The 25,100-nt window shown below is 49.6% G+C and overlaps 1 protein-coding gene across 2 annotated transcripts in view; it reads right to left on the reverse strand.

Annotated features, from left to right (window-relative positions):
- Positions 1 to 25,100, reverse strand: part of LOC121357308 (epidermal growth factor receptor kinase substrate 8-like protein 2) — a 44,685-nt gene that overhangs the window by 12,688 nt on the left and 6,897 nt on the right. Inside the window, exons 2-4 of one of the 2 annotated variants that reach the window (XM_041474469.1) lie at positions 13,277 to 13,341; positions 12,186 to 12,241; positions 1,983 to 2,047 (exon numbers count right to left, since the gene is read on the reverse strand). In XM_041474469.1, coding sequence (XP_041330403.1) covers positions 1,983 to 2,047; positions 12,186 to 12,241; positions 13,277 to 13,320 — 165 coding nt within the window. In that variant the 5' untranslated portion in view covers positions 13,321 to 13,341. The remainder of the gene's footprint in view (positions 1 to 1,982; positions 2,048 to 12,185; positions 12,242 to 13,276; positions 13,342 to 25,100) is intronic. The other variant, XM_041474471.1, reaches the window with a different exon arrangement.

The following is a 25,100-nucleotide window of genomic DNA, read 5'->3' on the forward strand; positions in this document are numbered from 1 at the left end:
TGCTGATGCACTCATGAGCTGATTCAGTGGTTGAGCTGAAGCCAGTGGGTTGTGTCCACAGTTGACATGTGCATCCGTGGGCCATGGAGGAGGATGACAAAAGTTGTTGGGAAAGAATTCCTTTCTCCTTGTAAAAGCCCAGGTAAATGCAAAGTGGGAAGCAGATTAAGAGGCAGCAAAAGCTGATGCTGCTCCAGCACGTACTGCTGTGGGACTTGAGAAGCTGTGGATGTTGGGGTCTGGCACAGACCAGATGGACCCGAGAAGGATGTGTGCACTCGGAGCACAGAGCCTTGGATGGTTGTGAGGAAACACAGGCAAGAACTGTTGTTGCATTTGGCTCCACTCAAGGTGGATGCAGGGAAAGGCTTGGATTTAAAGCACTGGTAGACCTAGTAGAAAATCTTTAAACATGCTCTTGGGCATTAGGGGTGTATAGGGTTTGTGGTGATCCATTTGCTGTTAGATGATTCCTAAAGACTGGAGGAAGGAGTAGAGGACAACGCAAGGCCCATTCCCGTGTTCATCAAGCAAAGGTATGGGGTGAGGCACTGTCTAAACAGAACTCCTGGCTGGTGTGTGAGCCCAAAGCTGAGATTAGCAATGCAATCACAAATGAAAAACATGCTGGGTGTATGTTACTGTAATTGTAAAATAGTGCATGGGAAGGTATTTGCCAAGTCAGTTTTATCAGTGCAGAGGTGACAAGCCCTTTTCTTTCAGACCAATGAGGAGAATGGGTTTATTCAAGATGACAGGCATTTTTATCTCTTCTATTATTTTATCCACCACCTTTACAAGCTTCATAAATTCCTTTGCTGTTTACTGTTCAGTCAGTTTTCATGGAGGGGGAGCTATTTGTCTGACTTAATCATTAGAATATTTTTCTGCTTTCCATTTTCTGTAGATATGGGTGGATTGAGAGAGTGAAGCTTACTGCTGTCTTTGTTTTATCCCTTAAAACCCCTTTTCATCCATATAGGTATTCAAATGCAGCAGCTTTTATTAGAATGGGCAATGACTCCACCCACCATTAAACTTTGATCTGATTACTTCAAAGGGTATAAAATGCCTCCCATGAGGAAACCTCATTCTATCTCACTGCCTGCCACTGCAATCCTGTTTGCCTTGGTCAAAGTTCAGGGAGAGACTCACAAACGGGTGGCTTATGGCATAATTAATAAAGAATTCATTTACATGTCACCGTTTAAAGTCCCTTCTCTGCATCCATGAGTGACTTCTGAGCCACTGAGTTGGTTTCTCCAACAGAAACCAGGACCTGTTTCCAAACATCACTTTACAAGTCTAAATGCAGGCTTTCAAAGGGCCCCATCTCCTAAATGTGAACCTGAGGAAGTGCTCTCCTGTCTTGCCTTGCTCAGTTTTCAGTGATGAATGGCCCCACCTCCTTCATGGAGTCCTGCACCACCAAGTTGCCCTACAGGAATCACGAAGCTCAGGATGGCCTGGCTGGCTTCTCTTTTTGGGTGGGTGTCTGTGGCAGTGGGATTTGCCTTACTGCCTGTCTTGCGTGGAGGGGTTTGTGTTACCTGAGAGGACACAGTAGCTGAGGAGAGCTGAAAGCTGATAGTCCATGTGGTCTCTGTTGTTTGGAAAGCTGAGTTCCAGTAACCACCATGGGAACTCTACTTTTAACCTGTCTGTGCTGATCAGAAGGGTTTAAAGCACAGGGTGACAGGAGGGACAACATTTCCTGCTCTCCTTCAGACACAGAGGAGGGAGAAGACAACAGCTTCTCCATTTCCTCTTTCCTTGTACAGAATTCCCCTCGTTTATTGAAATATTTCCCCCGCCCCAATTCTCCTTTACTCAGTGACTTGAGACTTTAATGGTAAGGAGGTTCCCCACTCCCCCTTGGCCTCCTAAAGGTCCAGAACACAGGGAACACACTGCACTAGAGGCACCTGTCACTGACCCCAGCCTCTCAGCCCCTCAGCACTCCATTGCGTGTGTGTGCTCACCTGGACGTGGTACTGGGAAGTCTCGTGCATAATGATGTTGGAGTTGGAGTATTTTTTTCTTTGTTCTGTAGGAAACAAGAAAAGAAGCATTGGTTGTTTTTCTTTGGATCTGTGAGTTACAACTCTTCCAGCTCAGGCTCCGCGGCCATTGCCAGCAGGTGTCCCTCTAGAACAAGCATTGCCTTTCCTTGAGTTTTGCCTTGGGGATTTCACCTTTCTCCTTGGCCAGCCAAGAGCTTTTAAATCGAGCTGGTGCACTGGGCTGACTACAATCCTGCCCGCGGCTTGGGGAGCATACTGAGCACCCGGAGATATCCCAGTGATAAGGATCATGAAAAGATGCCGCTGCTCTTCTTTGGAGCCTGGCAAGGGTGGGTAGGAACTCATTCAAGCCGATTACTAAAGCTTTTTAACACTTATCCTACGACTCTTTAGGCTGTGCCTTCAGCTTGGTAGGGCACACGAGTACTTCACACTTGTAGCTCCGTGCCTGTGGCTGAAAACACATCAGTGTTTTGTCTCTGTGCCTGACTGCTGACAGCCCTGGAGTGGTGACTGTTACCCAGTAAAAGTGATTTATTGATTTATTGATGGGAATATTGGCAAAGGCATTAATGGAGGCTGCAGGGCTCTGAGCCTGTGTCTCATACACCACCAGCACCAGCTCAGAGGTGGAGTGAGGATGGTTCAGGGGAAAGACCTCAGACACCCAGCCCAGCTCCCTGCTCAGCCACTCCAGAGTGACCTTGAATAAATGAATTAATATTGCAGCGCAGCCCCTTCCCACCTCAGGCTGACAGGAAAGGTTCAGTGGCACTTTCTGGTTGCTGGGGGCTTTAATTGCAGTCTGTCCTACTTGAAATGTGGGGCAAGGTCTGGGGTAGGGCACAGGCAGCACATCCCACAGGGATTTGGGGCTGATGTGAGGCACTTTTTTCCTGTCAGTAACCTCAATTTCCTCCCTGAGCATTTCTCATGTAAATAGATGACACTGATGGAAATGAGAACACCGCATTCATGTGGGAAGGAGACAGATTTGGGTTTTAAGACATCCCATCCCCTCCTTTTCCAAAGGGAGTGGAAAAGGCTGAAGTGGGTGGTCTGGAAACAAAGGGAGTTTACATTCGGACAGACAAATGTCTCCAGCCCTGAGAGGAAGGGTGCGGAGCTGTGTGGGGAACTGGTAGTCCCTGGGGGAGGGAAGGAATACCAGGGGGATGAGGTTTCCAGTGGGAGGTTAGCACAGGTCTGTGTTCCTGGTAGGAAAACAGCCCATGGAGCTGTAGCAGTGGTCAGGCTAGCAGCTGGTTGCCCTCAGACTCTCTGGGATCCCATCCAATGCCTTTTCCCCTTCCTCCAAACTCAAAGAAGCTGCACGTGTTGCTGTCAGGGGAGATCTCATTATGCACTGCTGAGAAAATCTTCAGAGAAGCCCTTGGAAGTTTTGGGGTCTGGCCAAAACCTCAGAACTCTGCATAGCCCAGCTTCCCATCACCTGCACTCAGTGAGTGCAAGAGAGCAAAGGCCCCTTTAGCCCTTTGCAGCCTTGTTCAAACAGCAGCAAACCCTGGGACAGGGAGAAATGCAGATGTTTCCCCTCCCTCTGTTGATTTTTCCCTGGGGGAATTTCTGCATTACCTCCACGAGTCACGGAACTAGAACAAAGTGCCTCTATTTTGTCTCCCGATGTCATTCAAATGATGTCCCAGAAGCTGCCCAGGGCAAGAAATGGGGTGTTGTTGCATGTTCTCCTGAAATCCCTTCTGTCTCCTTGGCTTCTACCTGGCCCCCACACCCATGGAAACTTTTATTTTTGTGTTTCCTGCTGGCATCCGCAAATAAGACCACGAGGTCTGGAACCAGCCAGACTTTCTGGGGACAGCAGGGTGCCAAAACACCAAAATCTCCTTCTTTTCTAGCACTTAGTTTTGATTTAAGCACAGGAAGAATTAAAGAACCAGGTTGCCGATCATGAAAGAGTCAGGTTTGGGCCACAGCTATCCAAGGAGTGTGGGTGCTTTAAAGAAAACGGGTGGATTTTAGTTTATTTACTCAAAACAATGTGGTGAAACACTGCAGGGCTTTCCAACATGCATCATTATTTGTCTTTGATTAAATTTGGCTCTGGTTGGGCTGGGCTGATCCCAAAATGCTTTTAGGAAGAAGTTCTTCCCTGTGAGGGTGCTTAGGCCCTGGCACAAGTTGCCCAAGGAAGCTGTGGCTGCCTGATCCCTGGAAGTGTGCATGGCCAGACTTGGAGCGACCTGGGACCATGGAAGGTGTCCCTGTCCATGGCAGGGGATGGAAAGAGATGGGCTTTAACGTCCCTTCCAAACCAAACCATTCTGGCATTCTGTGAATGATGCTTATAGCAAAATCTGTGGCTCCTTGATCGAGGGGGATCCTTTCCCTTGCCCAGGTGAACTCCCTTACCAGCCATACCTCAGAAGGCAGGTCAGCTATCCTGTGTGGCTCCACCCTGCCCTTCTGCACAGCTTTGTCCCTGACCTGCTGAATTTTGTATGAGTGCATGCTGGCCTGTTAGCAGCAGCAGCAGCAGCAGCAGGAGCTCATTTCCTCCCGCTTCATCTGACACCTCACGCCGGGACACTTGGCATTTCTACAGTGTCCTGCAACAGGACCTCGGCACCTTCAGGTGTTATCTGACCCCTAACCTGGCCCCAGGATGTGGAGAATTTGCATAATCTCTACGTGATAGATGAGCATTGCAGAAATATAGTGATGATTTCCCCACATTAGCTCAAACACCCATCTGCACCTCTGTGTATCTCCTTCTATGACCTTCAGAGTCTGTGGCAGTGAAGGACTCTGGATATAACACAGGCAAAGGGCAGGGAGAGCTCCAGGGCTGTGGCACCGGTACAGCAAACATCCAGAGGTGATAAAGCTGGCATGAGCCCACAGTGATCTCTGTCCTTTTTCCCTTTTGTCTGCCAAGAGAGCCAAAGAGATGGGAAAACAATAGAGATTTGTCCTGTCCTTTTTGTGTCTAGCAAGGAAAAAACCCAACTCATAGCATGGGTATCCTGGCAGGTGCTGGTGAAATCCCCTGTGGCCTGAGGAACAGTTGTGCTGATCCCAGACACTTGCTGTGTGTATGGGATTGGGAATCCAGAAAGCTTTGAATGCCTTGAGCATGGATAACACGTGGGACATGCACAACCTCTGGTAAATTGTCTCATCTCTTGCCTCTCAGTCTGGCCCAGTGATCCCTAAGACAATCCTTTGAGGGGAAAAAAACCCCTATAAATGGTTCTTTAATAGAATTCACTTCAGTTCTCTACTAACCAGGTAGGAGTGGACAAAATGGCAACGAATGTTATCTGTCACTGGTATCTTACAGATAAACAATGCTGTGGGAATGGTGTTTCCCACTGGCACCAGTGGGGAAATAGGAAGAGCTGAGACCACTGCAGAGGTACAAGGTGGTACCTGAGGGCTCAAAATAATGCTGGGCTGAAATCCCAGTAATGATACTAAAATCTTGGCTGGCAGGGAAAGAGTCCTGTTTGGCTTTATATTAAGGAGTGGAAAGGATGAGAGAGAGTAATAAATCAGGAAAAAAGCAGGATCAATGCACATCCTGGAGGGCTGGGGTTATCAGCTTGGTCCAGAAAGCCAAAGCACATCTTTAGTGCCAAGTTCCCTCCCCATTTCCGTGCAAAACCTTATTTAGCAGGGAGGTGGGATGTGGCTGTGAACGCTCTGTTCAGTGAGCACAGGAGATCAACTAGCGGGATAAACTGCCCGTGGGACCAGCTTACAGCCGGGATAATTGGTTAAGGTCTCTGGGAATGCTGAGCCCAAGGGGGGCAGGAAGCGGCTTGTCCTTCTCCATGCACAGCCTCTGTCAAGCCAGAGGGGCACAGCACCCCCAGTACAACCTGCTAGTGGCCTCTGCCTCCCCTCCAGGCACATCCTTCTCTGATTAATTAGTTTTACCACACAGGATCCTACCTGATCCTCCCTGTCCCTCCCCACATTTGTTTACAGCTGTTGCTGGGCAGAAGGCACAGCAGCAGACAGGGGGATGTATGGACAAGTACAGAGCAGTGTCTGAGGAATGAGAGGCATTGGATTTGTTTTCCTTGCCAATGCCATACCAAGGACCTCTCCTCCATTCCCTGAATCACACTGCCGACCTCCCCAGCCTCCACATCCATTACAGCAGTTGAAGGGAAGTCCTGGCAGTTACTTCTGGAGCTTGCCAGTTCCTTATATAATCTTTACGTTATCTATACATTATCTAGCAGTGCACACACTGTTTATAAGAACCTGCCAGCATAGCGTGAGTTGCTCTGTGCCAAACGGCAGGTCAAGACCGGCCTGCTGAGGAGAAATGGGGCAGCAAATGCTCTGTGTGCCCATGGCAGCCACAGAAACCTGCCAGGCTGGCTTACAGCGCAGCAGTATGGAATAACCTCCATTCCAGGATCCCAGCCTGGGGCCAGATGTGGCAGTTGAACACAGCATCCTGCTCCAGGTTACCCAGGGTTAGTCAAGGATCTGGTTGTACTGACCTGCTGTGCCTGAGATACCTGACGGGGGAGAATCTGCAGGTCCTGCCTTGCTCCTTCCCTGTTCTCTATGGCCAGCACAGAGAGAGCTCCATTTTGGGATATCTTTGCAGTCTAGGGAGCATTGAGCTCCCTGGGTTTGCTGTTAGATCTGTGGTACTTGCTGAACTGCTGGAGCTGGTCTGTACTGGCGCCTGTGGCACTGGGAATGTCTGCCTGGTCAGCTCTCACTCAAGGCTGGTGTGTGCAGATGGATCTGGAAGCTCTTGGAGTGAATGAACAGCTCTCATTGAGGTGTGAATGGGCTGTGGCAGCAGGGAGCAGTGGCTCCGGGTTCCACACGGCTGAATTCCTGCTCGGCACGCTTCATATTTGCCACAGCTCAGCCCCAAGTGCTCACATTCCTGGTTTATTAGCTGAAGACACAACCCACTCTAGGAAAGCAAATAAAAACCTGGCACAGCTCCTGGGTTGTGCAAGGACTGAGTACATGGAGGAACAGTGTGTGTTTGTGTTCAGCGTGTCCGGCGGCACGGTGTCCACCGGGCTGCTTGGAGCAGGATAATCAGGGCATTGAGAGATACAGTTCACCAGTAGCGATGTTCCCTTTTGCCTTTACAAACAGACCTGGAAGAAATCTGCCAAATTATTTTTCACCAAAAAGCCCAAAGTGGTGTTTTCTCAGCTTTCTGTAGCTGGTAATGTAGCTGGTAATTTTTTGAATGTCAGAACGTAGTAAGCTTGGGGGAATCTTGATTTAATTAATTCACTTTCTTTGAATCTTGAAAAAAAATCATAATGAAAAGTTCCTCTTTTTTTGGCCGTTATTTTTATGAACTACCACAACTTTAGTTCCTAAGCTACTTGGGAATATCCAAAACCTCATTTCCATTTAGGAAAAGGTTCCTCTGTGTGAGCTCTAAGCAGTTACTCCATGCAAGGAGAGAACTTGTGCTCAGCAGTTTCAAGGTGGCAAAGAAAGACGGTCACTGGAGATGCTGAACAGCATCAGAGGTGGGAGATCCCTCTTCACAGCATCCCTGTCACTAACTGCCATCCCAAACTCCTGGCCAGCAGCACTTGGAGCAGTCTGCTCTTCCCAGTAGCTCCAGTCATGGCTGAACTGAGCCAATGTGTTTCCTGTCTCACCCACCACTGGGCTTGATCTGCAGGATTGTTGGCTTCCAGTTTTTCTTCCAGCCCTGTTTCCAGTTGGTGTATTAAGTGTCCAAGGCGTTGAATAGAAGGGTCACCCACACACACAGTGTCAAAGGGGAGCAGGGTAATCTGAAGCTGGAATCTTGGGTGGGAAAGAGGATGTGAAGAAGGGAGCTGGAATAGCACCGAGGGAGCAGGGGGAAGGACAAGGGAGTTATTCAGGGCTGGCAGGAAGGGACAGGAGGAATTAATGACCTGGGCAAGAAGACTGGATCTCTGCTGAACCTCAGGCTTTTTCTCCAGTATGATGAAATCTTTAAAGACATGACAGTGAGTGGCACTGTTCCGATGTTGCCCAAATCCCTGTGGATTTAGGTATGGACGTGGTCATATTGACTCATCAGTGTGGCTGAGCAGGCTTGGCAGGCCACTGCTCCTGCCAGAGTTGTCTCTTGCAGACAATACCAGTGTGTGTTAAATCCTGCAAAAATCCTCTCCTAAAGGTTGTGGGGAAGGAACAGTCCCTCTGTGCTGCTGTCAATAACGATGTGACAGCCATGTGGCCTCCAGCTGGAATTGTGAACAACCTCATGGTTTGGCCAGGGGGTGGGAGAGCCAGCAGCAGGGAATTACAGTCTGGGCACTGTGCTCAGGGCTGCAGGGTCTCATCTCAGAGACCTCTCCCTGTTACTGGGGCTGGAGGCCCTGTTGGGATACAAGGAGATCTGTGAGACCCCCAGGAGTTGGTTCATGACCATTATAGGTAAGTTACTTCTGCTCCATTGATGTGTTCTGCCTGGCCAGCACCAAGCAGCTGTCTGTGGCTCAGGGGTGATGCTGGCACCAGTGGAGCCTCTCTGCCCGTGGCTCCCCAGGGAGATGATCCCTGTGCAGGGCCACACTGGGCAGGAAGTGGCTCTTCTCTTTGTGATAGTGCCTCGTGTCCTGTTACAGCGCCGCAGCCTGGCTTGGGTTACGGGTGTGCAGTGTCAAGTGATTGGCGTCAGCACTGCGCTTCTCCAGCCTAACTCACTGCTCCAAAACCCTTTTTCCAGCCCTGTGCCCAATCAAGTCTGGTTCTTTCCCAGAAATGAGTGCATCGAGGATGGGTGGGCAGGCTGGAACCAGCTCGCTGGGTCTCACAGGCTTGGCCTGGGGGGCTGGAAGGAGCTGAGCACCACAGGGACAGACAGCAACCAAACAGAAATGAGCTTCTCCTCCCCCCAGCCCTATGAGAAATCACTGCAATCATCAAACTGCCATGAACTTCTCCTGCTACACTGCCTAATCCATCAGGAAAGCCAGCCAGCGCTGTTTCACAGCTCTGGAAGCAGCGGAGGGGAACACCTGCAGAAGCCCACCGGGAGTCACCTCAGAAAGGGGTGGCAGCAGCTTTCCTGCTGTGGGAAGTGCTGTGCAGAAATACTTCCTGCCAGTCCTTCCCATGGGCTCTGCTGGAGCCTGGTTTCCCCCACACAGGCTTTCATCTGGGCTCAGAACAGACGCCCGCCCGTAAGCAGAGAAGCAGCCTAATTTATTTATGGTGTGCATTAACATTTATTCAGCTGGTGGCTGTGTGGGGAGAGAGGTGGCAACCTGAGAGGGGCCAGCCATTCCCCACTGCCAGCTGAGGTGGGACTGCTCCCTGCAGCCACAGACTCCTCCAGAATGTGGAGCTGAGCGAAGGTGGTGCTGTTTTACTAAGGGAGGAGGAAAGGATGAGTGTCCTGCTCCCACGAGAGCCAGGAAACTCCACTGAGGATGGCAAAGCAGCTGGAAAGCATATCCAACTCTGGTAGGAACAGAGCTAGGGGAGGGTATCTTGGGGCTTTAAGTCAGTTTTGTTGCAGAAACAAAACTTTGGTCATCTCTCCTCATCCCTCTGTGCTCACCACAGTGAAGAATACACAGTGGTAGGCAACATACTTGGTGATCAAAGTAATTTCAGCAGGCCAAGTGTGACACCAGAGCCTTCCCCACCCATCAAGAGCTGTGTGATGAGGCTGTGTCCTGTGAGGACCTTCACACTATGCCATGGAGCCCCCCCCAGAGTGAACCTCCACCTTCACCATCCGAGTGCTTTCCTATGCACAGCCTGAAGCTGCTGTTCCAGCCTCACCACAACAATTTTAAATTGTTCAGGGTCTCCCCTGAGGTAGGTTTAATATTCCCAGTAAGTCCCTATTGATACTGGGGACAACTTGGCCCTCAGGTAGGACTTTTGTACCCACAGTTGGCAACCTTGTCACATTAGGCCAGTATTACTGTAGAAAAAGCAGCTTTAGAAAGCTAAACCCAAGGCCTTGTTCACTTAGAAATAATATTTAGACACCTGTGTGCATTGGAGCTGTCATAACCCAGCGAGCTTTAAATGAGTGGATGCCTATGTGCTGGGAATTTGGGAGTCACTGCACTCACTTCTTGGAGGTCTGGCAGTGCACACAGGCTGAGGGTCCAGCCTGATTGCACTGGAGGAAAATGGAAATATGAAAAGTCTTGTCAGCTCCAAATGTCCCTCAGCAGTGTTGTAATCACATAATCAAGGCCAGCTCGGCTTGGTGTGATTTGTTTCATTATGAAACATAATTCTCGCTGGAATTTTAGTTCTTGCTTGCCCTCTACTCCCAAATGTGCCAGCTCACAGCAGAAATTAATGCTGGGGGAGGGAGGATCTGAGTGAGAAAGCGACCAAGACATTTAAATATTGGTTTACGCGTGCTGAGTGTCTTTTGCTGAATTAGCGGGTGGGTTTCAAGTGCTGCCAAGCAAAATCCCTCTGGATGTGCTCATGCCAGGGGCTGGGCTGGCCAAGAGGCACTGATTTATGCAGGGAATGCCTGCAGAGCTCATTCTGCATTTCAGTAGTGGCAGGGAAATAGCAGGCAGCTGCTTTACTCCTCCTGAGGATTTGGCCCAGGGACATACAGTCTTCATTTCAGGTTTGCTGGAATTTGGTCAGAGAGGTCCCAACCCTGGTGAATTTGTTTTTGAGGTGTGTTCATACAAAAAAATGTGGAAGATGAAATTCTGTGTTGAAAAGTGCTTATTTGAGAGCTGTGTTTGTTTCCAAGGCAATCTGTCAGCCTCTCCCTGCACTGGCTTTTGTGACACGGGATTGAGGCGTGCTCCCTGTGCCATGGCACCATTAGATCCCCCTCTGGAACTCTGGTGGCTGGAGCCCTGGGTTGCCTGCACCCATGGGTGCCAGCCTGCAAATCTGCTTGGCTTTAATCCCATTGTGAGCCCCAGGTTCATTTTTACACATCTCTGCAGGGCTGTTTACCTGGAAACTGCATCCCTTCTGCCCCTGACAGGATGTGCAGCAGTGTCAGTGCACAGCCAAAGGAATGTGCACTGCCTTGGAGGCAGGAGGAGTTTGTCTGCACTAGCAGCCCTGTGTGCACCCAAAATTCCCACACCTCATGCTCTTGCTTCTTTATCATGTGTCCCTCTGTCTCTAGAAGTGACTGACACAGTTCAAACCCCTGCTTGGCACCCACCCACCCTGCAGCATCCAGGCCACAAACAGCCCAAATTTCTGCTCTGCCATTATCCTCATGTTTCATTTCTTGGGAGCGAATTGACATTAACAATGGCTTTGTTCAGCACTAAATACAGCCCCTGCCATCCCACTTCTCCTCAGGTGAGGTTGATCTGTACACTTCTCCTGGCCACTCCACATGGATAAACTTCCAGCCAAAACCCTTGGGCAAAGGGAGTCACGACCCAGGGACAAATGAACCACATTGGCAGTTCATAGCTGCCGAAGACAATCTCTGATCAAATAGAAGATCTCCAAGGAAAAGCACACACAGCCTGTTCCTTCTCAATTAAACATCAACCAGGTAAATCCACAGCTCTTAGGCTGGAGAGCTGGCAGGCTCAGATACCCCAAAAACTGCTTGTGTTACCCCAGACAACCCTTAACTTCTTACCCAGGAAATAACTGAGGGAGGTGATTCCTCACATGATTTATGCTTGCTCTGCCCACCCCAGAGGCCACATTTTCACCTGGGGTACTTGGATCTGCTGAGATCAGGAATAACTGTTATTGATACCTAAATGTGCTCAACCCAAACAAGCTGCCTCTCCGACTGTGCACAAACACCCATCCTGCCCATTCCCTGCACTTCCAAAGAGCCAAAGGGCATGGAATTTTCATGGTTCACTGAGTAGTTACAAGAGGATAATCATTAACCTGCTGAGGACAGTCTTTCTTTTGTGAGGCCCTTTATCTAGGATCTTGCTAACAGACCTGGAGAGGATCTGGGTAAGGGAAGCAACGTTCTGTTCCCACAAAATCCCAGCTGTCCCCAGCATGGGAAGTGTCAGCACAGATATGAGGTCTGTTTTTGCTGCCAGGTCAGGCCAGCCTGTTGCATACGGAACTCTGGATTCATGTGGCTTTGATTGAGTTCCAGCCTAAAGCTCCCCAACATCCACATGGAGCTCTCCAGAGGTGCCTTTGCCATGGGAAACTTTGAATATGTTTGCGGGCACGACTCACCGTACAGGTCCTTTGCACTCAGCTTGGAGGCTCCCTCGGCTTTGCCCATGCTGCCACTGAAAAACAAAGAAGGTGCAAATCAACCATGAGCTCCCAAATATTTTTAACATCAGTTTTCACACAGCATCTCTGCAGTTGCCCAGAGAGACCAGCCCTTCCCTTCCTTGCAAGGAATTTCCTTGTGGGCCGTGCCGGCGGCTCCTGTGCAACCCTACCCGTTATCCACACCACAGGCACATGTCACTGAACCCAGCAGTGGAAACAGGACACGGAGCAGCCCAGCCAGGCCTGTCCCCACTAGAGTTACCTTCACAATGTCCCCTGGAAGGACAGCACTCCAGAGGGGCTGGGTTAAGGACAGCAGCTCCCAGTGTGCCTTCAGTGGGAGTTACAAGGAGACCCCCTCCATGTCATCCCTGAGTCTACCTGAACCTGAGGCAGTGCAAGAGCCAAGGTGATGATCCCTTCTCAGTGGACATGTTGGAGATAAACCCCTTGAAGGCAGGTGCTCAGATATAAAACATATCCCCTGTAAGGGAGGGTGGAATTGTGTGTAAACAGTTAAATTTTGGGGCGTCAAGTCTCTAAGCACCACATGTGGGGCTATCCCCCATGCCTGGGTAGTGGGTAGGAATGAGCCCCCAGGAGATAACTGAGTTTTCTTTGGCAGAAGAGGATCCAAGTGGGATCTGAGGCACTGTGGTCGGGCTGTCCTGCATGGAGCAGTGAGCCCATGGGTGCCCAGGGGCTGCTTTGTGCTCTGTCACCGTGTCCCCCTGAGGGCAGGCCATGGTTCAGGTGCTCATATCCAGTGCAGGAAGGAGGGAGAGAGCTGGTGGCCCTGGCTGCACTGGGAGGTTGCCATGGGCTGCTGTAGCCCGAAGCTGCAGGTGGAGAGGCTCCTGGTATTCCTCTGCTCTCCACCTAATGTGCCATTATCAAACCCCATTGCACAGGGCAACGTGTGAGGCAGTGCCAGCTTATGAGGTGCCCAGGAGGGGTGAAACAAACACCAGGGACTTTGGGGATGAGTGGGACTGCTTGGAGTATCCCCTGAACAGCAGGAAGGAGTGGTGCAGGAAGATCCTTACTTTGTTGAGCCAGGGTTGCTGTTGAGGGATCCCTTGTGACTCATGTTGCTTCACAGGCCAGGCAACTGCAGCAGAAGCACAAGAGACAGGGTCAGTGGTAATAGAACAGGCTCTCAGGTGATTTTTCCATGTGCATCCTGCCCTCCCTGCCTCCAAGCTGGGGTCTCCCAGCAGATGAAGCAGTCAGGTGAGTACAAGGGTGTTTCCTCCCTGTTCTCAGTCACCTCTCACTGCTCTGACCTATGTTGAAGGTGACACATCCCAGGATGTTTTTTCAAAACCTATTTCCACCTCTCCCTCTGCCCTTCCATTCCAGGCACACCCCAACTTTGTGACGTTCCGGCACATCTTTTTCCAGCAGCACTGTCCTGCCTAAAGTTAAACAGGGACTGAGGTGGCCTTTGCCTCTGGTCTGCCCCAGACGCCTGTGTTCATGGCTGTGTGTCCCAAGTCATCTGTCATGCCTAGAGTGCCATTAGCTTTTGTTATGGGGTAATTTTAAGCTCTACACCAGCTGTTAAAGTATCTTTACAAGGGGATTATTCACATAAAGAAAAATGGGATAACTGAATGCTGCTCCACTGGCAGCTCAGGGATGAAGGAAAATGTACTGTGGTGAGTGGTTAGTGAAAGGAAGACAGGATCAGCACACATTATTTTCCCCCTCTTTCCAGTGAGAATTAGATTGTAGGAGAAGATGTGAGAGAGATCCAGACACTGTTCTGACAGCAGAATTGCAAGGGAAGACAGACAAATCCTGAAAACAAGATATAATAAGATCTTGGGGAATTATTTGTTTTGGTATCTGAGCTCTTCACCTCTGCTGCATGTGTGAGCTGAAGAGAAGCCAAGGCGAAGTCCTAAAATTTTTTTAAGTCTCTTTTGAAAAGTTCAGGGGCACTTCTGTGCCTAGGTCAGACCCCGCTTACCTCATGGTAAGGTTGTCAGAATTCAAAGGTTTGGCTTTGAAATACTTGTTGCTGGCCTAAAGGAAAAAATTCCTCAGTGCCCTCAGTGGGATTTCCTGCAAGGGAATTGCTGAGTGTGCTTGGCATGTGCCAAGGGCTGCCATGACAGCCGTGGGCAGGCAGTGGAGCTTCCTTCAAGGGTTTGCACTGAATCTAGGCTAAAGTGTGTGTGTAATCCCCAGGGAATACTTTGGAGTCATCCCTGACACCTGGGATTTCCCCTCTGGAGGCTGATTATCTGCTGCAGGGCTTGTTGTATCATCAGCAGAGCTGCCCTAGATTCCTTATGTATCCGTATTTATTCCTCATGTTGGAACACTTGTGGTATTTTGCTCTGTGTGTTTCACCCTGAGGTGAGGGCAGAGAGAGTCTTCTCACTGATCTTATCAGAACTGTCAGTGGGATGTCAGAGGGATGCATTTATAGGGATGCTGGTGAAGTACTTGGCTGTACACAGACTGCATGGAGAACCCCAGCATGTTTTGGGCTCAGCCTTACAACTTTCAGCCTGTTTTCTGACACTGTAACACACTCAGCTTGGAGACACTGCTAGAAAGGACTCTCAAGTGCATTTTAGTAGCTTGTGTGTTAAATTCCCCCTTTTTTGTCTCTCTTGTGGTTGATATTGAAATCCCTATGCGCAACTATAAGAGGTATAAATTCATAACCACATTAGAATAGGAACCTGGTGGTCTGCCAACCCCTCTGAGTGTAATAAAACCTACCCCTGTGCCCAAGCTTGGATACCTGTGAATTTTTCCTCTGTTAATAGCTATCTGCTGGTTTCCTTTTACATTCCTCAAACTGTTCCTATCTCCTAGATCTCTTTGTGCATTAGCATAAGATACCTGGGAAAGAGAACTTGGGCTCTTAAAACCCCCGCTCTGTTCTGTTTATTCTGCACCACCCAATCACTTGAGTCCCACAGCTGATGATAGCTGGGAGTGTTTCTGCATATTAGTGTCATATTTCTGCCTCCCTTTTTCTTACTGCCCCAGGGCCATGTCCTAATGTACTGAAATCCAGGTTACTCCAGCAGGAATGTGTCACCAGGTTTGGCTCATGGAGCTCAGACCTGTCCCAGCCCCAGCTGTGAAGAACCAGGAGGAACCAGGGATCCAGCTGAGGTCACCCTGGTTTTTATTTCTCCTTCCTATGCTGTGTCCAAAAATTAAACCTCTGGGATCTGCTCTTTGAGGAGCCCATCTGGGGCAACCCAGGATGGCTGCCAGAGGTGCAGACTCCATGGCAGTGGCAGAGGAGTCTGGCTTTGTGAGTGAAGCAGGACCAGCCCTGAATTCTTCGTCTCATGGTGGTTAATAAAGTCCTGATGGGATCAGCTGGTGTTCCCAAATGATAAGCTAACCTGGAAGGCTGTCCTCTCTTCCAAGGTGCCTGTGTCCCGAAGAGGCCATGAAACTGGAAGCAGTGCACACACCTGCCAAATCAGCAGGTCCTTATCATGCTGGGCTCCCTTTTCTTTGTTTATTCCTGCTATTTTCCTATTTGCCCTTTGCTCAGCTCTCCCTGCTGCGTTCAGGCCGTGGCCATGCTCAGCCTTGTGTTGGTCACAGCGAAGGCGTGGTGTGGTGCTGGCCAAGTGAAACCAGGATGGAACCTCATGCCAAAGCTTTTAATTCAGAGTTAATTGCCGGATATTAATTGAATCTGAACTGGAAGACTGCAAGGGGGAAGGGCACATTCCTAAGGGGTTGGAGACTTTCTAATGAATCTGCTAAATCAAGAGGCAACTGGGCTTGTGAAAGGTGAAGGAGGCACAAGAGCACTTCACCTGAAATATGGACAGAAGCAAGACACAAGAGATGAAGCTGTGGGCTGGCCTTCCCTAGGTTCTCGCTCCCCTTGGGAGCATCATTAAGAGCTCCCACAGGCTGCAGCCTCAGCCAGATGTTGTCTTTTCCCTGCCCTGATTAGAGGGTTCTGATCTCCCCTTTATCTCCCAGCAGGTGTGGCTGCTGCCTCCTCCTTCCCCAGCAGGAGGAGCGTAGGAAGGGAGGTGAGACGCAAGTGTCACCATGCAATGTGTGGCTGTGCAGGTGTCACCTTTGACTCAGCCTAATCAAAGCCAATTTCAAGACCATCACCCACCCTTTTGCTGGTGCAGGGCAGAGTCTCTGCTTGGGTCACCAAGCAAGGCAGCTGAGCCTTGCACATGAGCATGGTATGGAATGAGATACGGACTCCAGGAGCTAAGCCAGGCTCAAATTCAGTCCACTGCCACTGGAGCAACTACAGCTAAACTCCATGGCTAAATCCTGGCACCTTGATCTGGCCCAGGCCAGGAGGTCCCAGAGGGACTTAGGGAGGCCAGCCCAAATCAGTGCTGAAGGCCATCAAGGTGGGTGAAGACATGTTGTACTTTAAAGCACAGGAAATCCCACTCCCTGACTTTCCGGCCAGTCTTATCCTTGGAGGTCAAATATCCTCCCAAAGACACACGGAGCCGTGACAGGAGCCTGGCATTGTCTGCGCCACATTTCTGTACTTTTATAGCAAATGGAAGCTGGCCATGCATTGTTTTGGCTTTCTCTGAGTCTCTTTGAAGAGGGAGCTGTGACATTGATCCCTCTTGTCCAAGGGTGGAGAAGCACTTTGTGAAGGGAAAGAGCAATACCTCTTTCTCCTCTCTGGGCTGATCTCTGCTATTGTTTTACTTTATTTTTATTAGGTATAGTTCTCCCTTATCTGCTGTGGTCAGACTTCTTATAGGGCATGGAAAGGACATGAAAAATTCTGGATTCCTTTGCAAATGTGCAAATATGAAATACTTCAATGTGGGGTTTTTAGGGCTATTATTATTTTTTTATTATTGTTATTATTATTATTGTCATCACTGTTAATAACAGCAGCATCTGGTGTTTGTGGGTTTTTCTCTTTATGGGTCTAAGATCTTTAAGACTGAAACTGGGTTTGTTGGTATCAGAAAATATTAGGATGTGATTGCAGCAGCAAGGATTTATGCTGGTCAGAACAGAACAGTTTTTGCTGGAACCATAGAAAAACATGGCAAACCCCCCAAAAATCTTAAGCTAAGTGACCTAGGAGTAATAGCAACTTTTTCCAAGCATGTTCTAACCCTTGCCTGTGTTTCCATCAATCAACCCACCAAAATCTGCCTGGGGCAACAGGACTTCTGAATTCCCCATCAGCCATGCTGAAGGGAGTCTCTGCACCAAGAGGTGATGGGGCTTGGGCACTGGGGAGATCCCTGGGATGGAAATGCTGCCTGGGATCCTGCCTGGGGTGAGGGGTCCTATGTAACCCTGCTGTCTGTGTGTGTATCCCGTGCCAGGGGGATGGGCCAGGCAGAAATGCTGGATTGGCAGCAGCCTTGGCAGTAACATAAAGCGTCAGGAAGAAACATGAGCTGGCCACCACACGATGTTATCTCTTAGACTTCCCAGGCCCACAAAAGCTGTCTGTTAGGGCTGCTGGGTGTTTTCCTACAGGAATGTCATGCTGGAGAAAGCTGTTTGATGGGCTGTGCTGTAAAGCTTGGGCTGCTTGGACTCACAGTAGAGCAAAGGGACAACAGGCACCGTGGTGTGTGTGTGTCCTGCACTGCTCCTGCTCCAGACAGTTCCCCCAGCTCCTGGGAGTATCCCACCAGTTCCCGAAATCCATCCTATCCTCTCTGATTATATAGAAGGAGCTGGCAGGTAGGGAAGGCCACAATCCCACATCAAACCACTAATTAAGCAGCTTTTGGGCATTAGTGAGGCACTGGGACATGTGTGCTCAGGGCTCCTCATGAGACACGAAGAGTCCTAAATTCACACAAACTGGTTTAAATCTCTCAAAGTGTTGTGAGAGGGACCCCAGGAGCTGTGGTTGATTTGAGAACTTCACATGGGTCTCTGGTCTGCTGGTCTAGGCTCCTGGAACCACCCTTCTGCTTTTAGTTGCTTTTATGAACCTGCCTGTAAGGATGGCTTCAGGGTTAACCAGGAGAAACTCAGGGTCTCTACCAGGAACATGCACTCATAAAAAAAATAATCTTTGGGTTAGTCAGAAAGCATCAGGAAATGCAAATCCAGAGCAGAGAGGCTGACAGCCAAACAGAGGAACAGGTTGTTGTTTTTCCTTGGAGAAGCAAGCCAGGATCTTGTCCCTTCCAAAATTTCCAAACCCTGTTTTTGCAAAATCAGGCCTTGGTTGTTCAGCAGGACCAAGTAAGAACTTCATCACTCTGTTTCAATGGTGGTGATTCCTGCTTTGGAAAGGGGAACACATCCAGATGACACTGCCTGGGGAGCCTGGTGGCTGCAGGAGTTCCCACTGTTATCTGTGTTGTTTGAGATGCCTTTACAGCACCCCAAGTTCGGGAAAGTGGCAAGTCCTCTGTTTTTTTCCTTCTTCCACCCTTTCAAGTTACCTTTACAGTGACAGAGCCACTCAGAATCATGAGTCCCTTTGGAAAGACATAAGCCTGTGGAAGGGGGGAGTGTGTGTGGAGCTCCAGGGTGTGTGTGGCATGTGCCATGTTCCAGCAGAGGCAGTCCCCAGGTATAACCTGCCAGGTGTCTGAAGGAAACACTCCCTGCTCTGCACATCAAATTGTTCACATTGTGGAGATTCTCCAGAAGACAAGCACCTGGATAAATATAACCCAGCCCAACAGGTCTGGGCAGAGAGGAACCAAGTGTTCTTCAGCCTCCACAGCAGAGGTGGCAGCCGCTCATTTGGACTGAGGCATCTCAGACCTACAGCCACCCCCATACCAGCTTTGGTGGATCCTGACTCCCCCTCTGAATCCTATCTGGATTTCCTTTCTGTCTCCAAGGGGCTGAAATGGAGCCTTGGGAGCTCAGAAACACAAACTGGCACTACAGAGCAAAAGTGCCAATATATTCCTGATGGGAGATTAATGAACTACCTCCAGAGAGAATGCGTCCATGGTGATCCACAAGCAGACTTTAATTTAGGTCCCACTCTGGAGTCCAGTGGCACTGGAGGCCCTTGGTGCCCACAGGCTGGAGCGGGAAAGGAAAGATCTGAACCACAATTGAGGAGATTTTATATTCCTGCCAGAAAGTAAAACCTTCCTCCCAGAACTACAACCAAAAGCAAGTCTGGACAGCGCCCTGCTCTATAAATACTCAGGGAAAATGCACAAATAGCCACCGTTTCCAAGATCTTGGGAAAAAAATGGAAGCTGGCTCCACTACACCTTGAAAAGACTTGTTTGCAGAGTCCTGGTGCCGAGTCACAGCTCCTGGATTTACACTTTTCCTCTCTGTTCCTGAATTCTGCAGGAGCTGGGTGGAAGGAGAACAGGGAGCAGGTTTGGGCTTGCTGTATGTCTTGCCAGGGGTTCCAAGGTGAGTATTATCCATGCTTGGGCTGCAATTTAGAAAACTAGAGAGCCAGGCCCAGAAACAGCACATTAAATATTAATGGATGCTTTTGGAAAGATGGAGGGAGATGAATGAGCATTCCTTACATAAAACCTCATTAAATGGTTTAAATTAAAAGACCCCAGTTCAAAACTACCTGACTGGGAGAAAGTGTCATGAGTCACTTGTACTGCCCAGGAAGAAAAACCAGCATGACGCGTTCCCTCAGCTTCCTGGGAAGAGAGGAGTTTTGTGAGGAATTTTGTAGCTTTTTCCCCTCTGTCCTGTTTTTGTTTTGTGCCCACACCTTCTGTGAGCTAATCCTGTCCCTAGCACCACCCAGCTCGTGGGAGGTGGGAGCCAAGGAGCTGTGGGAGGCTGGAGCTGGCCGTGGGACTGTCTAGGCAGGATGCAAGGGAAAGGCTGGATGGCTCCAGTGCCGCCAGGACCTGTGGGTGTAGCATGCCTGGTATCCAAAAAGTTTGCTGAAGAAAGCACTGGTGGTTGTCATGCTGAAGGTTTCTCTGCTCTGCATTCTTATTCTTCTCACATCCCCCCAAAATTATCCCCTTTTCCCAGCCTCGTGCTGTACTCTCAGCACTGGCTCACCAGCAGCAAGGGGTTTAAAGTTGTGATTTTTAGACACGGGAAGGATTTCACACTTTTGATGAAAGGGAAGTTTTTTCTTTGCTCTGTAAAAATCAGGACTCAGAGATGAGGCCAGTAAAAATAGGGAGTGACTCTGCCTGTGCATGTCATATTTCAGAGCAGGACAGATAACGGCTGAGCTCAGCCTGGAGGAGGGCATTAATGGCCTTTGTGTTCAGGCAAAACACCAAAATCCTGAAACTGGCTGTGTGCTCGTGTTCCTGGCTGCAGGCACCAGCTCTCAGAACTCTTCCTCATGTGCACCTCCTGCAGAGCTGGAATATTTCTCTGATGGCTTTTCCAAGCTCGAAGGCATCTGTGGAACAGCTGGGAGACTCGGTGAAAGGCTGGCATCAGTGGGGGTTGCAGACTGCCCAGCCCTGGAAGTGTCCAAGGCCAGGCTGGACAGAGCTTGGAGCAACCTGGTCTAAGGGAAGGTGTCCCTGCCCATGGCAGGGGGTGGAGCTGGATGGGCTTTAAGATCCCTTCCAACCCAAAGCATCCCAGAATCTGTGAGGATGGGCTAAAGCTTGGATGGAGTTGTGAGGGTTCCTGTTGTGTCCCTACTGCTTCCCACAGTAATGTCACAGCTCTGATGGAGAGAAGCACAGTGGAGTGGTGCTTGTCATGGTGGGATTTCCAGGAACAAAGCTCAGGACTGTGACATCCATGCTGGAAGGTGGTGCTCTGTTTATGCAAAGCACCCACAACAAGACTGCTTCTTCCAGAAGCTTCAAAGCTGCCTGGTCCAACAGGGACCATGTTGATATTCCCTGGGTGGTCCTGGTTTGTCTGGTGGGGATCAATCATTTCTCACTATGTGTGGATGTACAGGTAGGGGACAGGTTGGCCTTGCTGTTTGAGCTAATCACTCAAGTGTCTTAATTTTCCATTAGATAATTGCTGTAATATGTAAGAACACGGTGCCCTCCTCACATCAATCCTGTGCAATCCCTAAAACCAGCCTCAGCATTCCTGCCTCCTTACCCCTAACAGGACAAAAGCCTAACAGATGCATTTGGCAGGCAGATTCATTTTCCACAGTAATTCCCAATCTTTAGCCCCAGGCAGAGCTTGATACACCTGACCATCCTTGCCTAGCTACTGCCAGCCCAAACTGGGCTGAAAAGCACCAAGCAAAGCTGGGGGGTGTGGCTGGTTCCTCAGGAGGGGCAAGAGGGAGTCTTGTTTGTCAGTGCACTCCCCCGTGCTGACTGGTTCAGGAGCAAGACAGAGCTGCTGAGATCCAAGGGACCTTTCCACCACCTCCTTCTAAAGGAAGGGCATTTTTGGTCACTCCCTGAAATGCTGATTCACTTCCCTGGCAGAAATTCAGGCATGTAGCAGGGCAGTTGGTGTGCCAAGAGCTTTTTCTCTATCAGAGAAAGGCTGTTATTAGGCTGAGAGCCACTCTGGGGCCACGTTTAGCTTCAGTTTGTCTCCAGCAAAGAAAGTCTCTGGGGTTAGATGAGGATTGGTAAATCTGCACGAAGTAATTGGTCAGTCTGAACTAAAAATCCTTTTCTGCCTATGTAGAAAGGTCACAGCATCCTATCTTTCCCCAAAAAAAGGGAGAGGGTTGCAGCCCATCTCCCTCTGCTTATAGCAGGGAGGAGCTATTCCACTCTGCTCCTGTTCCAAATCTTTGCCCATAGCAATAGGGACTTGGGGCTTGGGAAGCATCAGTAATTTTCATTTCCTGCTCTAAAACTCATCCTGGGCTTTTTGTTGGGAGGGTGGGGCAGAAGAATTAAGGGAGGAGATTAATCTCTTAAAAATCCCATTTGATATTTAAGGCTTTTCCAGCCCTTTTAAGTTAATGATGACAACATTCATTGCTATCTCTTCCCATCCTATTTTGTGCTTCCTACTCATATCCTGCCTGGGTATTTTTGGCTATTTGTAACAATTCATTTGAGCTAAAACTTGGCACATGGAAAACTGGCTCCGAGTGTCACTGCAGGAAAACAGCCTGACACCAGTTTAACCAGCTCAGTGGTGGCTCCTGGAGATGTGGTGGGGCTCAGGTCAGCTTTTGGTCTGAAAATGTCACTTGAGCTTTTTTAGTAGTAGTCTAATGTAGCTTTTTCCTTCTGTAGTTGGTATTTTCCTATATATTATCATGGTAGATAAAATTTTAAATGGAAAAATGGTGATTTATCCTTTCCCATTCACCTCTGAAAGGCAGAAATGGGAGTTCATGCAAAGGAACTCTTGCTGTCCATCACTGATTTGTTTTACATGCAAAATGCTGAGACTTTTGGATTTTCACAGAGTCCCTATAGGAACCATAATATTCATTGACAGTACAAAACATGTTCTGCTTCAAAATACTCACACCCAGCTGAAGGATGCCCTGCTCTGTTTCAGAAGACAAGATGTACAGTCACAGGAAATCACTGGGTTGATTTCCAGTGTTCGGGCTTTCACTGAAGCTGTGGATGAGACCACAGAAGGGTTTTTCAGCCTGAACATCCAGTTACCCAGTAACCAAAAACAGTCCCAGGAGAGATCATTCCAAAACCAAAATAAACCCCATTCCCTTTGCCCTTTGTTCTGTATAGAATAGAAGGATGTGTGAGGCTGGGTTTATCAAAATAATTCAAATGGCAGTTTCTAATCTTGCGGTGCAGAATTGTTTTAACAATCTTACCACAAAAAAAAAAAAAAAAAAAATCTCTTGCCAGGGCAAGGAGGAAAAAGCACAATTGGTCCATGGAGAGGCTGGGATGGGAGTCTGAGCTGGGCTAGGAGGAACCACACTGATTCCAGGGCTGGGAAGGGGAGAGAAGAGTTTCCTGCAGCCCCTTAAAGAGGAAAGGCTTCCCTGGCCACTACTGTGTGCCCACAGCGTCTTTGGTATGGAGATTTCCAGTTCCAAAGTCTGAAGCTGTGCAGGGCACATGAAGGACAGGGTTTCTGCTCCTGGGAACCACAGCACTGTGGAGCAGGTTTGCCCAGGGAGGTTGTGCCATCTCATTCTTGGAGATTTTCAAGAACAGCAGGAGTGAACTGTGCAGCCTGTTCTGATTTCAGAGTTGACCCTGCTTGAGGTTGGACTGGAGATCTCCTGAGGAGTCTTCTGGCCTGGATAACCCTTGTAATCCTCAGAGGAGAGGGTGAAAGGAGCAAGAATCCTTCTTATGCCAGGTGGGCAGGGTGTGTGTGGAAGGATCAGGGCAGTTGGCATGCAGTGGGGCCAACAAAGGCCACATGGATGCTCCAGCAGCCAAAGGGGATCCAGGTAGTGCTTACCATGACCTGAGGTTTAAAACCACTGAACTCTCCTTGCTGGCCTGACTGTCATTGGGGTCTGATCCTTAAATGAGGCACAGGTTTATGCATCCCCTCTGGAGCAGAGAAGGGCTAGCAGAAGCAGAGTTGTTCCTAAACATGCACACTGGAGAACCTGGTATATTCTGGGAAGGTTGTTCTGAAGGGAGGGGCAGGTGGCCCTGAGAGCACAGGAATACCTGTGGTTTGGGAAGGACAAAGGGCTGTTCCTGGTGCTCCCCAGCCAGGTGCTCCTGAATACTGCCCTGGGGGCCTACAGCTGAGCTCATGGATGCTCAGGGATGTCATGAGCTATCCAAGTGCTCCTTTAGCTTGAGTTGTCAGGACAGGATTCCAAGAGAAGGACCTGTGTGTCCATCACCCACGTGGCACTGGAGCAGAGCACGGCCTCTGTGAGCAGCATCCTGGCAGCCACAGGTACTTGACAAGGGCAGATCATGTTGGAAGCAGCTCTGGGAAAATACCAGGGACTTCTGAGGATGGTGGCAGCCCAGATCTCCCCCATAACCTTCTCCAGCTTCACATTAGCCTTCTCACCTCTGACTGTTTGCTCACCAGCTGTTGGCAGGCAGGGAAAAGTGATCAGGGAGCAGGAGTGTCTCCAGGCTCATGCCAGGTGTGGAGCAGATGTTCTGGGACCTGTCTGGTCTAGTTTGCATGTGGCTGTGGCAGGGCTTTGGCTGCTTGGCTGGTTTCAGGCCTCCCTTCCTGGGCTGTGACTAAACCTGTACAACGTTTCCTTCCACTGAGCAGTCACTGAGGCCAGAATTCCTCTCCTCCCTTCCATCCTCTCCTTGGCTCAGAGGAGCCAGGAACAGCTGCCTAGATGTGGGGTGGTCCATCACCTTTCCCATCACCTGCCCTCAGTTCTGCTTGGTGGCAGGTTGGGGGCACACATCGCTGCAGCACTCATGGATACCTGGAGGAGAAGCCAGGAACAAGACGGGAGCACAGGAAGCCTCTCTGCATTTCCCAGCCTCCAGCAGTGAGAGTGAAGAGCTCCTGGTACCCTTTTCCATCCCTGACTTTCTCCAACTGCGTTTGGCCAAGCTGTGTAAACTTTGGACATCCTGAATGGCCTGTGGCAGGATGCTTCGTGCTTGGCTCTGCATGGTGTTCTCAGCCCCCTCCTTTTGTTCCTGCTGCACTCACCAGCTGCTGGTTTCATGGGATGCCCCCCAGCTCTGTCAGCAGGAAGCAGCTGGTCCCTCATTCCCTGTCTCCATGCCACAGGCTGTATCACAGATCTCAAGGACAGCAGCATCTCAGTGTCCCTCTCCCAAGCTGAAGAGCACTGGAAGTTTCAGGGCTGAAGTCACAGATACAGGGGCTGCTCCTGGTTTGTTTTTAAGCTCGGAGCAGACACAGCAGTAGCAAAAGGTTCTTCCTTGTCAAGAGATTGCTCAGGCAGCCGATGGCCCAACCACACCTTGGGTGTTACCTGCTCGTTCTGGCAGAGACCAGCAATGAACACAGCTCTGGTACATTTGCTCTCAATATATCCTGTTGAACCTGCTCCTGTCTCGCTCCGTGCAGCAGCTTCTCTGACAGAGGCAC

The sequence above is a fragment of the Pyrgilauda ruficollis genome, unplaced genomic scaffold (genome assembly GCF_017590135.1).
Source record: "Pyrgilauda ruficollis isolate IOZ18807 unplaced genomic scaffold, ASM1759013v1 scaffold322, whole genome shotgun sequence".
Taxonomy (NCBI): Eukaryota; Metazoa; Chordata; class Aves; order Passeriformes; family Passeridae; genus Pyrgilauda; species Pyrgilauda ruficollis.